Source organism: Macaca fascicularis, chromosome 4 (assembly GCF_037993035.2).
Source record: "Macaca fascicularis isolate 582-1 chromosome 4, T2T-MFA8v1.1".
Classification (NCBI taxonomy): domain Eukaryota; kingdom Metazoa; phylum Chordata; class Mammalia; order Primates; family Cercopithecidae; genus Macaca; species Macaca fascicularis.
In genome coordinates this window covers 53466638-53482842 of record NC_088378.1, presented here as the reverse complement: position 1 = coordinate 53482842, position 16205 = coordinate 53466638, and the positions used below count along the sequence as shown (strand labels likewise).

The 16205-nt window shown below is 38.2% G+C and overlaps 1 protein-coding gene across 2 annotated transcripts in view; it reads left to right on the top strand.

The window, feature by feature from the left end:
• The window catches only part of EPM2A (EPM2A glucan phosphatase, laforin), a 122642-nt gene that overhangs the window by 50746 nt on the left and 55691 nt on the right, over positions 1-16205 (top strand). For both annotated transcript variants that reach the window (XM_045391396.3, XM_005552065.5), the window contains exon 2: positions 8602-8776. In XM_045391396.3, coding sequence (XP_045247331.2) covers positions 8602-8776 — 175 coding nt within the window. The remainder of the gene's footprint in view (positions 1-8601; positions 8777-16205) is intronic.

The window sequence follows — 16205 nt, the reverse complement described above, 5'->3', positions numbered from 1 at the left end:
ATGAGTTAGGGAGGATTTCCTCTTTTTCTATTGATTGGAATAGTTTCAGAAGGAATGGTACCAACTCCTCCTTGTACCTCTGGTAGAATTCAGCTGTGAATCCATCTGGTCCTGTACTTTTTTTGGTTGGTAGGCTATTAATTATTGCCTCAATTTCAGAGCCTACTATTGGTCTATTCAGGGATTCAACTTCTTCCTGGTTTAGTCTTGGAAGAGTGTAAGTGTCCAGGAAATTATCCATTTCTTCTACATTTTCCAGTTTATTTGCGTAGAGGTGTTTATAGTATTCTCTGATGGTAGTTTGTATTTCTGTGGGGTCGGTGGTGATATCCCCTTTATCATTTTTAATTGCGTCGATTTGATTGTTCTGTCTTTTCTTCTTTATTAGTCTTGCTAGTGGTCTGTCAATTTTGTTGATCTTTTCAAAAGCCAACTCCTGGATTCATTGATTTTTTGGAGGGTTTTTTGTGTCTCTATCTCCTTCAGTTCTGCTCTGATCTTAGTTATTTCTTGCCTTCTGCTAGCTTTCGAATGTGTTTGCTCTTGCTTCTCTAGATCTTTCAATTGCGATGTTAGAGTGTCAATTTTAGATCTTTCCTGCTTTCTCTTGTGGGCATTTAGTGCTATAAATTTCCCTCTACACACTGCTTTAAATGTGTCCCAGAGATTCTGGTATGTTGTATCATTGTTCTCATTGGTTTCAAAGAACATCTTTATTTCTGCCTTCATTTCGTTATGTACCCAGTAGTCATTCAGGAGCTGGTTGTTCAGTTTCCATGTAGTTGAGCCGTTTTGACTGAGTTTCTTAGTCCTGAGTTACAGTTTGATTGCACTGTGGTCTGAGAGACAGTTTGTTATAATTTCTGTTCTTGTACATTTGCTGAGGAGTGCTTTACTTCCAATTATGTGGTCGATTTTGGAGTAAGTACGATGTGGTGCTGAGAAGAATGTATATTCTGTTGATTTGGGGTGGAGAGTTCTATAGATGTCTATTAGGTCTGCTTGCTGCAGAGATGAGTTCAATTCCTGGATATCCTTGTTAACTTTCTGTCTCGTTGATCTGTCTAATGTTGACAGTGGAGTGTTGAAGTCTCCCATTATTATTGTAGTGGAGTCTAAGTCTCTTTGTAAATCTCTAAGGACTTGGTTTATGAATCTGGGTGCTCCTGTATTGGGTGCATATATATTTAGGATAGTTAGCTCTTCCTGTTGAATTGATCCCTTTACCATTATGTAATGGCCTTCTTTGTCTCTTTTGATCTTTGATGGTTTAAAGTCTGTTTTATCAGAGACTAGGATTGCAACCCCCGCTTTTTTTTGTTCTCCATTTGTTTGGTAAATCTTCCTCCATCCCTTTATTTTGAGCCTATGTATGTCTCTGTGTGTGAGATGGGTCTCCTGAATACAGCAGACTGATGGATCTTGACTCTTTATCCAGTTTGCCAGTCTGTGTCTTTTAATTGGAGCATTTAGTCCATTTACATTTAAGGTTAAGATTGTTATGTGTGAACTTGATCCTGCCATTATGATATTAACTGGTTATTTTGCTCGTTAGTTGATGCAGTTTCTTCCTAGCATCGATGGTCTTTACATTTTGGCTTTTTTTTGCAATGGCTGGTACCGGTTGTTCCTTTCCGTGTTTAGTGCTTCCTTCAGGGTCTCTTGTAAGGCAGGCCTAGTGGTGACAAAATCTCTAAGCATTTGCTTATCTGTAAAGGATTTTATTTCTCCTTCACTTATGAAACTTAGTTTGGCTGGATATGAAATTCTGGGTTTAAAATTCTTTTCTTTAAGAATGTTGAATATTGGCCCCCGCTGTCTTCTGGCTTGTAGAGTTTCTGCCGAGAGATCTGCTGTTAGTCTGATGGGCTTCCCTTTGTGGGTAACCCGACCTTTCTCTCTGGCTGCCCTTAAGGTTTTTTCCTTCATTTCAACTTTGGTGAATCTGGCAATTATGTGTCTTGGAGTTGCTCTTCTCGAGGAGTATCTTTGTGGCGTTCTCTGTATTTCCTGGATTTGAATGTTGGCCTGCCCTACTAGGTTGGGGAAGTTCTCCTGGATGATATCCTGACGAGTGTTTTCCAACTTGGTTCCATTTTCCCCCTCACTTTCAGGCACCCCAATCAGACGTAGATTTGGTCTTTTTACATAATCCCATACTTCTTGCAGGCTTTGTTCATTTCTTTTTCTTCTTTTTTCTTTTGGTTTCTCTTCTCGCTTCATTTCATTCATTTGATCCTCAATCGCAGATACTCTTTCTTCCAGTTGATCGAGTCGGTTACTGAAGCTTGTGCATTTGTCACGTATTTCTCGTGTCATGGTTTTCATCTCTTTCATTTCGTTTATGACCTTCTCTGCATTAATTACTCTAGCCATCAATTCTTCCACTTTTTTTTTCAAGATTTTTAGTTTCTTTGCGCTGGGTACGTAGTTCCTCCTTTAGCTCTGAGAAATTTGATGGACTGAAGCCTTCTTCTCTCATCTCGTCAAAGTCATTCTCCGTCCAGCTTTGATCCGTTGCTGGCGATGAGCTGCGCTCCTTTGCTGGGGGAGATGCGCTCTTATTTTTTGAATTTCCAGCTTTTCTGCCCTGCTTTTCCCCCATATTTGTGGTTTTATCTGCCTCTGGTCTTTGATGATGGTGATGTATTAATGGGGTTTTGGTGTAGGTGTCCTTCCTCTTTGATAGTTTTCCTTCTAACAGTCAGGACCCTCAGCTGTAGGTCTGTTGGAGATTGCCTGAGGTGCACTCCAGACCCTGTTTGCCTGGGTATCAGCAGCAGAGGCTGCAGAAGATAGAATATTTCTGAACAGCGAGTGTACCTCTCTGATTCTTGCTTTGGAAGCTTCCTCTCAGGGGTGTACTCCACCATGTGAGGTGTGGGGTGTCAGACTGCCCCTAGTGGGGGATGTCTCCCAGTTAGGCTACTCAGGGGTCAGGGACCCACTTGAGCAGGGAGTCTGTCCATTCTCAGATCTCAACCTCCGTGTTGGGAGATCCACTGCTCTCTTCACAGCTGTCAGACAGAGTCATTTGCGTCTGCAGAGGTTTCGGCTGTGTTTGTTATTGTTTACTGTGCCCTGTCCTCAGAGGTGGAGTCTACAGAGACAGGCAGGTTTCCTTGAGCTGCTGTGAGCTCCACCCAGTTCGAGCTTCCCAGCAGCTTTGTTTACCTACTTAAGCCTCAGCAATGGCGGGTGCCCCTCCCCCAGCCTCGCTGCTGCCTTGCCGGTAGATCACAGACTGCTGTGCTAGCAATGAGGGAGGCTCCGTGGGTGTGGGACCCTCCTGGTCAGGTTTGGGATATGATCTCCTGGTGTGCCTGTTTGCTTAAAGCGCAGTATTGGGGTGGGAGTTACCCGATTTTCCAGGTGTTGTGTGTCTCAGTTCCCCTGGCTAGGAAAAGGGATTCCCTTCCCCCTTGAGCTTCCCAGGTGAGGCAATGCCTCGCCCTGCTTCAGCTCTCGCTGGTCGGGCTGCAGCAGCTGACCAGCACCGATCGTCCGGCACTCCCCAGTGAGATGAACCCAGTACCTCAGTTGAAAATGCAGAAATCACCGGTCTTCTGTGTCGCTCGCGCTGGGAGTTGGAGACTGGAGCTGTTCCTATTCGGCCATCTTCGATAGTCACAATTTCAACTGCTGACTGGCTGTGCAGCTGTGGTCTCCTCACTCTTCACAGTCCAGGGCTCTTTCTTTCCCTCCAAAAAGTCACCAGGTCCAGCTTAGAGATGGCAAGACCCTTTCCCAGCTTTCATTATGTCCTGGCATCTTAGCTGTGCGTCTCTCCCGACCTGCAGATCACAGGGCAACAGAGGCCGTCACAGAGTCACCAAGGGCTCCCGAGGTGAAGAACGTAGAAGAGTGGAGACCTCTGTTAGTCATTTTTAAGATAATTCAGCTGGCAAAATTTTCTTAGTTTTCCTTCATTGAGCATATTTTGATTTTCCCTTTTTTTCCTGAAGGAAATAGTCACAAAGTAAGATTCTTGGTTGACAGTTGTTCTTTTTTACAGCACTTGAAAAATGCACTTCCTTTGGTGACTTCTGATGAGAAATCTGCTCATATTAGAATATTTTTTCCTTTACATTGCTGTTTTTCTCTGGCTACTTTTATGACTTCCTCTGTCTTTAGTTTTCAGAATTTTAAATATGTCATGTCTCAGTATTGATTTCTTTGGGTTTATGTTGTTTGGACTTTGCTCACCTTCTTGAATTTGTAGGTTTTGCCTCTTGCCAAATTAGAAAAGTTTTCAGGCATTGTTTTCTCAAGTACTTTTAAGCCTTACTATCTTTTCCCTCTTCTTCTAGACTCCAATTACATAAATTTAGATATTTTGTTAATAGTACCATATGTCCCCAAGGGTCTGGTTTTTTGTTTTTTTGTTTTTTTGTTTTTTGTTTTTAATTCAACCTACTTTCTCTGTTGTTTGCTGTTTAGGTTGGTTAATTTCCATGATTTTATCTTGAATTTGTGAAATTCTTTCCAGTGTCCCTTCCATATTGCTCTTAAACCCATCTACTGAGTTTTTAAAATGTCAAATATTGTGTTTTTCAGTTCTAAAACTACTATTTAGTTCCTCTTTTCATCTTCCATTCCATTGCTGAGATGTTCTGATTCTTCATTTGTTTGAATGTGTTCTAATGGGTTACTGAGGCTTTAAAATATTTATCACCTAATTCTAACATTATTGTTCTGTTGGTGTTGGCCTTTATCAGGCATCTTTTTTTTCCATTTAGTTTGAAATCTTAGTGGTTATTGATGTAATGGGTGATATTCTATTGAAACCTGGACATTTGGGGTATTATATAATGAGATTAGCTCTTATGTAAACCTTTGATTTTAACTGAATTCTTCTGACACCACTCCAGCAGAAGAATAGATGTCCCACCTTATTACCCAGTTCCTCACACTGTTTCCATTCATAACCAAACCAAACAGACTCCTCCCTGAGCGAGGTGGTAGTTCTAGCTCTCCACTAGGCCTCCATTGATAGCTCTCTGCCTGAGAAAGGGAGGAATGCCTTGTTACTGCTTCCCATATGGCATCCACTGATGGTGGGGCGGGAAGGAGGTGAAAATCTTGACTTTCCACTAGGTCACCTGTGACACGATCTCAGTGGGAAGGAGGGGCACCTCGTTATTGCCAAATGGAGGTGGAAGTCCACCTTTCCACTTGGACTCCACTGCATTGCCAAGGGTGATGCTGAAAGTTTCAGACCCCTACTCATCCTTTTCTGACACCATGATAGTGAGTGAGTTGAGGCGCTGCAATACAGCTTGGCAAACAAAAGTGGAAGTCTACCCATGCTTGGCCTTTGCTGGCCTGGGTGGGTGTGGGGCCACATTTTTTCAGTGGGTTTAACTGGAGTAGTGTAGTTATTATCAAACAGATTTCTGTCTGGCTAGGCTTGTCTTTTCATTTGGCTAGAGAGAGTGGACTTTTGTCATGTTTTCCTTTTGCTGTCCTTGTGTTACCAGGTTGCTGGCTTCTTCAGATCTAAGTCTGGGATATATAAGGCAAAAAGAAAATGCAGGGAACTCAATACTTAGGTCTTTCCTTAGGTCTCAGTGTCTCTGGATGGTCTGTCTTCTCTTTGCCTTTCAAAGTTATCTTATGTTTGTTTATTTATAATTTTCAGGGTTTTAAATTATACTTAGTGGGAGGACTAGGGAAAAATACATTTATTCCATAGTTTTACATGCAGAAATCTCCAAAACCAAAATTATTTTACTATTCATTTTTGCCATTTCATTAGGTGAAATTAAAAAGACAAAAACCCATCCTCTAAAATACATTTTAACTATTGGAACATATTTTGAATAACTCAGGTTACTATCTATGAAAGATTTTTTTAAATGTTGCCTAAAACATAAATGTATAAAAATGAGCAATTAAAGAAATCATTGTAGGAATGAAGAATTCTTATGAAGATGATGATACATAAATAATTCTTCTTGACTGTCATAATTTATGAATATTTGATCTCTTCAACAATTATATTTTTAAAGGTTGTTGTAAGTCAGTGTTGTAAGTGTAAGTCAGTGTTGTAAGTCAGTGTTGTAAGTCAATTGTACTGACCAATGGGAGCCATAGATATTCTTTCATTAAACTAAAAAAACCACCCACTCCTTGTAGGTAATCCAATCAATTCAAAACAGTTGACTATGACAGTTTCCCTCCATCCAATTCCATTTCCTAGAAGTAACCACATCCAGTTTGTAGTCTATGTTTACACTTTCAGTCATGCTCTGCCGCTTCACTTAGCCACTCCTGCTTTTCCTTTTCAGCTTCTCTCTCTATTCATCTTTTGTAAGTTTATCCTTCTATCTCTGGCTGTTAAACATGGAAAGACTTTCAGACTTTGTTCTAAAACGTTTTTCCTCAATTCATATTGTTTTGCTTTGTGACTCATCTATGTTCCTATTTCAATTACCATTTACACTCAAATTACTCATATATTTATGTTTCTAGTTCAGATTTCTGGTCTTAATATCAAATCAATAACTCCAGCTCTCTGTTTGACGACTCCTTTTGGATATCTAAAGAGTACTTCCAACCCAACGTTGCCAAAACTGGATAGATGATCTTTCCTTACAGCCTCTTTCAGATTTTGCATCTCAGTGAATAGTACCACTGTATATTGAATTATTTTCACTAGAAGCTTAGGAGTCATTATTGATCCCCTTTCATTTTCACCTTCCTTTTCCAATTAATCAAGTCCTGTGGCTTTTCCCTCCTGAATCTGCATAATCCTTTCAATGTCTGTGACCAAGCTTCATCATAAACCACCTAGGTTTATATAAACCACCTGCCTCAATAAATATTTGTAGAAGAATGAAAAAAACTTATGGTTTACAGTATTTTCTATTAAAATAGTATTACTATACACATGTATCTCTGTATGCATCAGAGATTCTTTTTTCTTATTAATATTTCTGTTGGATATGTTTCTAGAAGTGAAGTTGCTAGTATAGTTTGGATTTTATCTATTAAAAATGAAGGTTAATAGAGATGTGGTGCAGTGCCTTGTAGTCATCGAGAAAAAACATCCATTAAGAGAAAAAAGAGGTGACGGATCTAGGAAGATCAGTAATGGTTTATTAAGGGAGTCATCCTGTACCTTCTGTCTGATGGAAGGAGTTATATCTCAAAGAAACACCAAATAATTTAAGGATTTTTTTGAGAGCTTATGCCACAAGCAGATCTAGGTTAAATATTTTGTAAGACAGAGCAAGGAGAAAAGAACAAATGAATCACATTTTTATATTCATAACAGATGTGATTTATTTCTGTAAATCACTCATACATTTAGTTTGCTTACATGTCTTTCTTACAGTATATTATAATTAGGTAGTATAAAGAAAGGCATGATTTGAAATGGGATAATAAAAAGGTAATAAAAATAATGTATGAATTATAATTTTTAGAGAAATCAAGGTTTACTAGTATCTAAGACCATTTGGGCTGCTGTAAACAAAACACTGTATGTTGGTTAGCTTATAAACAATAGAAATTTATTGCTCACAGTTCTGGAGGCTGGGGGGTCTAAAATTGAGGCATACCAGATTCAGTGATTGGTGAGGGCTCACTTTCTGGTTCATAGACGGCGGCGACATGCTGTTTTCTCACATGGTGGAAGGGAGCGAGGGGTTTCTTTCATCCCTCTTTTATAAGGGAGCTAATCACATTGGTGAGGGTTCTTCTTTATGACCTAATCATCCTCTAAGGGCCCCAGCTCCTAATACCAACACCTTGGGGGTTAGGATTTCAACATATAAATTTTGGGGGAACAAAAACATTCATACCATAGCAACTAGTGTAGTTGATACTGCGCAGAATCGTGAAATAGGCAAATAATATTTTTAGGGATGTGTCTCTGCTTCCTTTGATCCATGGCCCTTTAAGGAAGACGGTGTGTCTTTGTGCATATGACATCAGCAGGGAGCATCACAAAGGCATCAGATGCCGAAAAGGTGGGGGACTAGGAGAGGCAGGTTGCTGCTAGTGCCGCACTACTAGTTCTATGACCTTGGGCAAGCTAGTTAATCTCTGTGAGACTTATTTTCCTCATTTGAAAATAATGATAATAACTGTTTTACCTGTAAAGTAGATTTGATGTGATCATTTATTATTTATTGATGCATTTATTTGTAATTACACATTTTTTGGTTGAGCTGATACTAAAACACTTTATTCCTGATTTTATTCATAAATTTGCATACCAGAAAGATAGAAGTGTATAATACAGGGGCATTAATAGCTTTAAAAACTTTTTTTAGGAGCTTCTCAGGCTGCAAAGTGATTCATAATGGCCTCTTAGAGCACTGAGAGGTACCATGAAACTCTGAGTTAACATGCTTTTTATAACCCATGTACTCAAAGGGAGTAAAACACTCTGATTTTCATAAGTAGCTCTTTACAAACTCCTACTGTTCTGTTTTTCACTCTAGTCTTTTTTGTTTATACTGAAATGTGTAGATTAAGTAGCTTTATGTTTATTTTTTATTTTTTTGCTATTAATTTTGTATCAGCCGCTTTGAGGATGTTTAAACCAAACACTGATTTAATTGCTCTGTTTATCATTTCTTCTTGTTCTAGGCAATGGACCTCATCATGACCGTTGCTGTACTTACAATGAAAACAACTTGGTGGATGGTGTGTATTGTCTCCCAATAGGACACTGGATTGAGGCCACTGGGCACACCAATGAAATGAAGCACACAACAGACTTCTATTTTAATATTGCAGGCCACCAAGCCATGCATTATTCAAGGTAAAAATAGTGCTATATTTATAAGCATAGAAGTGGTACAAGAGGTAGCATTAGCAACAATGGAAATATTTACTGTGTTCAAAACTGCAGTGTCTCACTTTGGAGGGGTCTATAGGCCTGTAATACTTTCAGGAAATAATTACAGTGAATCAGTGTGTAAGCTTTTCTGGGTCTAGATGTGGAGGATTTTAAAAATAGAATTCTTTAATAAATGCATACCCTAGCATCAATATATTTTGACCAGATAGTAGCTAACCAATCTCTGTATTTATGTAGTGGATTAAAAATAAAAACTTCACTAACATAGTCTAAATTAGTATTTGTGTCCTTTATGCTACTGACTACCAGTGAAACAAAAATTGGTATTTCCTTATAACATCTTATTTAAATAAATATGTGTGAAAATACACAGAACTAGATTGAATGTGATTATCTGCTTCATTATTTGTTAATATTTTGATTTATTTGTTCATTTAATTCCTAAACCAGGAGGTTGCTAAATAAAACGTAAGGCTCATTATCCTTTTCTCCTTTCCCACTCATCAGAAATGATTATTTTTAATCACTTTCTGGTTAGTTTTTCTTGAGATTAAATCTAAATCTTAAACAGTATGCATATGTGTTGCTTGTTAATGTACCAGTTTAACAATAGCTATTGATTCCCCTCTGTTACACATAGGAAATTGACGTCTCTCATACTTGTCCTCTCTCCCCACTCCAGTCCCTAGCAGGCATTTTTTGAAAAGTTCCATTGTTACTTACCATCATACAAATTCTATGTCTTGACCCATCAGTTTTTCACAATGTCTCCTAGTTTCCTACATTGTAAGAGCGGAGATTTTTTTTTCTTCTTGTATTTTTTTTCCACATCTATTTCCACCTACTGACCCCTGCCTTTAAATTACTTTATAATTTCAAGGCTTATCGAATTTACATTAAACTTAGTAAATATACATTTCTTTCACACTTTTATTATTTAAAATTTAAAAGCAATTGCCAACATTTAAAATATTATGTGTTATTTACTGTAGAACTTACAGTATTTGTGCCATACACAAGGAGATGCATTCTCATGTTCTTAAAGAACATGTTGTTTTGAATGAAAGATACAATTAATAAAACACAGTTGTGAGGGGTAAAAGAGAGAGAAAATGCAATTTCACAATAGTTTTAGGCAATTAATATTCCTCTTGAACACATCTTTCTTTCAAACTTCTGGTAGATGTTGGCTTTGCTGGTGGGTTATATGCATAGAATGAGGAAAAGAAGAGTTAAGCATGTCTCGTGGCTTTATGGCCTGAGCTACTGAATTAATGGTGTTGCTGCTTACTGAGATGGGGAAGACTAGGAGATGAGCAATTTGAAGTAGGAATTGAGGTGAAAGTTCTACTTTAGTCATTTCTTGAAATGTCCGTTAGATTACAGGAAGCAAATTGATTTGATTTCAGGAATTTTAGGGAGAGCTTGGAAATAAAGATATAGAATTGGCAGTTATCAAGACATAGATAGCATTCAAAATGATGAGTCTAGATGAGACAATAGTAAATGAGTGAAGTATAGAAGAGACAAAGAGAAGAAGCAAAAATATTGAGCCCTGGTGCACACAATTTAGAAGTCAAGGATAAGCAGAAGATCCAGAGAAAAGAATGAGAAGGAACACCTCTTGAGATGGTCTGACATTTAATGAGGATGTGTATATGGGTTCTTTTAAATTGATCCTGAACCACATTTCCTGAATGAACCCTTTTTTCTGAAGAGTCATGTCTTGGGCTCTGGAGTTTTTATTTCCACTGTATAATTATTTCTTCTCCTTGATTGCCTTTGTTCTTTGTCATCAGAGACACTCCTTACATGGATGTTGGACCTCTTGGATTTACATTTTATGTTTGTCAACTATTTTATTGCTTTACATTTTGAGAGACTTCTTAATTTCCAATTCAATATCAATTTTTTTTCTTAATTTTGGTAATTCTATTCTTAATTTTCATGGACTTTTACTTATTCAGTTATTCACTTTTTGCATATTAGTTTGTCCTTGTTTATGAATGAGTATATTCATGAATCTTAGAATACTAATGAAAGTTATTTTTAAGTTCTCTTCTCTATTTTTTTTTTCTTTTCAACTTGTTTATTGTAATCCTTAACGTAAGTCATTCTTTCTGAGCCTCAACTCTGAACACATAAAATGGGGATAAGGTTGTTACAGGGGCTGAATGATGCAACAATATAAACAACTTTTAATATTATGATCAGTCCACCTCCATACGGTTTTCCATAATGGTTGTGCTAATTTATATTACTACCAGCAGTTTGTCAAGGTTCTCTTGTCTCTATATCCTCGTCAACACTTGGTGTTTTAGGATTTTTTAATTGTAGCCATTCTGATTAGAGTGAGGTGTTATCTTCTTGCAGTCTTGATTTGCATTTCCCTGCTAATTAGTGATATTGAACACTTTTTTTCATATATCTTGGCCATTTGTATGTCTTCTGTTTTTTATTATTATTATATTTTAAGTTCTAGGGTACATGTGCACAACGTGCAGGTTTGTTACATATGTATACTTGTGCCGTGTTGGTGTGCTGCACCCATCAACTCGTCAGCACCCATCAACTCGTCATTTACATCAGGTATAACTCCCAGTGCCATCCCTTCCCCCTCCCCGCTCCCCATAATAGGCCCCAGTGTGTGATGGTCCCCTTCCTGTGTCCAAGTGATCTTATTGTTCAATTCCCACCCATGAGTGAGAACATGCGGTATTTGGTTTTCTGTTCTTGTGATAGTTTGCTGAGAATGATGGTTTCCAGCTGCATCCATGTCCCTACAAAGGACACAAACTCATCCCTTTTTATGGCTGCATAGTATTCCATGATGTATATGTGCCACATTTTCTTAATCCAGTCTGTCACTGATGGACATTTGGGTTGATTCCAAGTCTTTGCTATTGTGAATAGTGCCACAATAAACATACGTGTGCATGTGTCTTTATAGCAGCATGATTTATAATCCTTTGGGTATATACCCAGTAATGGGATGGCTGGGTCACATGGTATTTCCAGTTCTAGAACCTTGAGGAATTGCCATACTGTTTTCCACAATGGTTGAACTAGTTTACAATCCCACCAACAGTGTAAAAGTGTTCTTATTTCTCCACATCCTCTCCAGCACCTGTTGTTTCCTGACTTTTTAATGATTGCCATTCTAACTGGTGTGAGATGGTATCTCATTGTGGTTTTGATTTGCATTTCTCTGATGGCCAGTGATGGTGAGCATTTTTTCATGTGTCTGTTGGCGGTATGAATGTCTTCTTTTGAGAAATATCTGTTCATATCCTTTGCCCACTTTTTGATGGGGTTGTTTGTTTTTTTCTTGTAAATTTGTGTGAGTTCTTTGTAGGTTCTGGATATTAGTCCTTTGTCAGATGAGTAGATTGCAAAAATTTGCTCCCATTGTGTAGGTTGCCTGTTCACTCTGATGGTAGTTTCTTTTGCTGTGCAGAAGCTCTTTAGTTTAATGAGATCCCATTTGTCAATTTTGGCTTTTGTTGTCATTGCTTTTGGAGTTTTAGACATGAAGTCCTTGCCCATGCCTATGTCCTGAATGGTGTTACCTAGGTTTTCTTCTAGGGTTCTTATGGTATTAGGTCTAACGTTTAAGTCTCTAATCCATCTTGAATTAATTTTCGTATAAGGAGTAAGGAAAGGATCCAGTTTCAGCTTTCCACTTATGGCTAGCCAATTTTCCCAGCACCATTTATTAAATAGGGAATCCTTTCACCATTTCTTGTTTTTGTCAGTTTTGTCAAAGATCAGATGGCTGTAGATGTGTGGTATTATTTCTGAGGACTCTGTTCTGTTCCATTGGTCTATATCTCTGTTTTGGTACCAGTACCATGCTGTTTTGGTTACTGTAGCCTTGTAGTATAATTTGAAATCAGGTAGCGTGATGCCTCCAGCTTTGTTCTTTTGACTTAGGATTATCCTGGCAATGCGGGCTCTTTTTTGGTTCCATATGAACTTTAAAGCAGTTTTTTCCAATTCTGTGAAGAAACTCATTGGTAGCTTGATGGGGATGGCATTGAATCTATAAAGTACCTTGGGCAGTATGGCCATTTTCACAATATTGATTCTTCCTATCCATGAGCATGCTATGTTCTTCCATTTGTTTGTATCCTCTTTTATTTCACTGAGCAGTGATTTGTAGTTCTCCTTGAAGAGGTCCTTTACATCCCTTGTAAGTTGGATTCCTAGGTATTTTATTCTCTTTGAAGCAATTGTGAATGGAAGTTCATTCATGATTTGGCTCTCTGTTTGTCTGTTACTGGTGTATATGAATGCTTGTGATTTTTGCACATTAATTTTGTATCCTGAAACTTTGCTGAAGTTGCTTATCAGCTTAAGGAGATTTTGGGCTGAGATGATGGGGTTTTCTAAATATACAATCATGTCATCTGCAAACAGGGATAATTTGACTTCTTCTTTTCCTAACTGAATACCCTTGATTTCTTTCTCTTGCCTGATTGCCCTAGCCAGAACTTCCAACACTATGTTGAATAGGAGTGGTGAGAGAGGGCATCCCTGTCTTGTGCCAGTTTTCAGAGGGAATGCTTCCAGTTTTTGCCCATTCAGTATGATATTGGCTGTGGGTTTGTCATAAATAGCTCTTATTATTTTGAGATGCGTTCCATCAATACTGAATTTATTGAGAGTTTTTAGCATGAAGGGCTGTTGAATTTTGTCAAAGGCCTTTTCTGCATCTATTATTGAGATAATCATGTGGTTTTTGTCTTTAGTTCTGTTTATATGCTGGATTACGTTTATTGATTTGCGTATGTTGAACAAACGTTGCATCCCAGTGATGAAGCCCACTTGACCATGGTGGATAAGCCTTTTGATGTGCTGCTGGATTCAGTGTGCCAGTATTTTATTGAGGATTTTTGCATCGATGTTCATCAGGGATATTGGTCTAAAATTCTCTTTTTTTTGTTGTGTCTCTGCCAGGCTTTGGTATCAGGATGATGTTGGCCTCATAAAATGAGTTAGGGAGGATTCCCTCTTTTTCCATTGATTGGAATAGTTTCAGAAGGAATGGTACCAACTCCTCCTTGTACCTCTGGTAGAATTCAGCTGTGAATCCATCTGGTCCTGGACTTTTTTTGGTTGGTAGGCTATTAATTATTGCCTCAATTTCAGAGCCTGCTATTGGTCTATTCAGGGATTCAACTTCTTCCTGCTTTAGTCTTGGGAGAGTGTAAGTGTCCAGGAAATTATCCATTTCTTCTAGATTTTCTAGTTTATTTGCATAGAGGTGTTTATAGCATTCTCTGATGGTAGTTTGTATTTCTGTGGGGTCAGTGGTGATATCTCCTTTATCATTTTTTATTGCATCTATTTGATTCTTCTCTCTTTTCTTCTTTATTAGTCTTGCTAGTGGTCTATCAATTTTGTGGATCTTTTCAAAAAACCAACTCCTGGATTCATTGATTTTTTGGAGGGTGTTTTTGTGTCTCTATCTCCTTCAGTTCTGCTCTGATCTTAGTTATTTCTTGCCTTCTGCTAACTTTTGAATGTGTTTGCTCTTGTTTCTCTAGTTCTTTTAATTGTGATGTTAGAGTGTCAATTTTAGATCTTTCCTGCTTTCTCTTGTGGGCATTTAGTGCTATAAATTTCCCTCTACACACTGCTTTAAATGTGTCCCAGAGATTCTGGTATGTTGTATCTTTGTTCTCATTGGTTTCAAAGAACATCTTTATTTCTGCCTTCATTTCGTTATGTACCCAGTAGTCATTCAGGAGCAGGTTGTTCAGTTTCCAAGTAGTTGAGCGGTTTTGAATGAGATTCTTAGTCCTGAGTTACAGTTTGATTGCACTGTGGTCTGAGAGAGAGTTTGTTATAATTTCTGTTCTTGTACATTTGCTGAGGAGTGCTTTACTTCCAATTATGTGGTCAATTTTGGAATAAGTGCGATGTGCTGCTGAGAAGAATGTATATTCTGTTGATTTGGGGTGGAGAGTTCTGTAGATGTCTTTTAGGTCTGCTTGGTGCAGAGTTGAGTTCAATTCCTGGATATCCTTCTTAACTTTCTGTCTCGTGGATCTGTCTAATGTTGACAGTGGAGTGTTGAAGTCTCTCATTATTATTGTATGGGAGTCTAAGTCTCTTTGTAAGTCTCTAAGGACTTGCTTTATGAATCTGCGTGCTCCTATATTGGGTGCATATATATTTAGGATAGTTAGCTCTTCCTGTTGAATTGATCCCTTTACCATTATGTAATGGCCTTCTTTGTCTCTTCTGATCTTTGATGGTTTAAAGTCTGTTTTATCAGAGACTAGGATTGCAACCCCTGCTTTTTTTTTTCTCTGTTTGCAGAGTTGAGTTCAATTCCTGGATATCCTTGTTAACTTTCTGTCTTGTGGATCTGTCTAATGTTGACAGTGGAGTGTTGAAGTCTCTCATTATTATTGTATGGGAGTCTAAGTCTCTTTGTAAGTCTCTAAGGACTTGCTTTATGAATCTGCGTGCTCCTATATTGGGTGCATATATATTTAGGATAGTTAGCTCTTCCTGTTGAATTGATCCCTTTACCATTATGTAATGGCCTTCTTTGTCTCTTCTGATCTTTGATGGTTTAAAGTCTGTTTTATCAGAGACTAGGATTGCAACCCCTTCTTTTTTTTGTTCTCTGTTTGCTTGGTAGATCTTCCTCCATCCCTTTATTTAGAGCCTATGTATGTCTCTGCATGTGAGATGGGTCTCCTAAATACAGCAAACTGATGGGTCTTGACTCTTTATCCAATTTCCCAGTCTGTGTCTTTTAATTGGAGCATTTAGTCCATTTACATTTAAGGTTAATATTGTTATGTGTGAACTTGATCCTGTGATTGTGATATTAGCTGGTTATTTTGCTCATTAGTTGATGCAGTTTCTTCCTAGCATCGATGGTCTTTACATTTTGGCATGTTTTTGCAATGGCTGGTACCGGTTGTTCCTTTCCATGTTTAGTGCTTCCTTCAGGATCTCTTGTAGGGTAGGCCTGGTGGTGACAAAATTTCTAAGCATTTGCTTGTCTGTAAAGGATTTTATTCCTTCTTCACTTATGAAACTTAGTTTGGCTATATATGAAATTCTGGGTTGAAAATTCTTTTCTTTAAGAATGTTGAATATGGACCTCCACTCTCTTCTGGCTTGTAGGGTTTCTGCACAGAGATCTGCTGTTAGTCTGATGGGCTTCCCTTTGTGTGTGACCTGACCTTTCTCTCTGGCTGCCCTTCATATTTTTTCCTTCATTTCAACTTTGGTGAATCTGACAATTATGTGTCTTGCAGTTGCTCTTCTTGAGGAGTATCTTTGTGGCGTTCTCTGTATTTCCTGACTTTGAATGTTGGCCTGCCTTACTAGGTTCGGGAAGTTCTCCTGGATGATATCCTGCAGA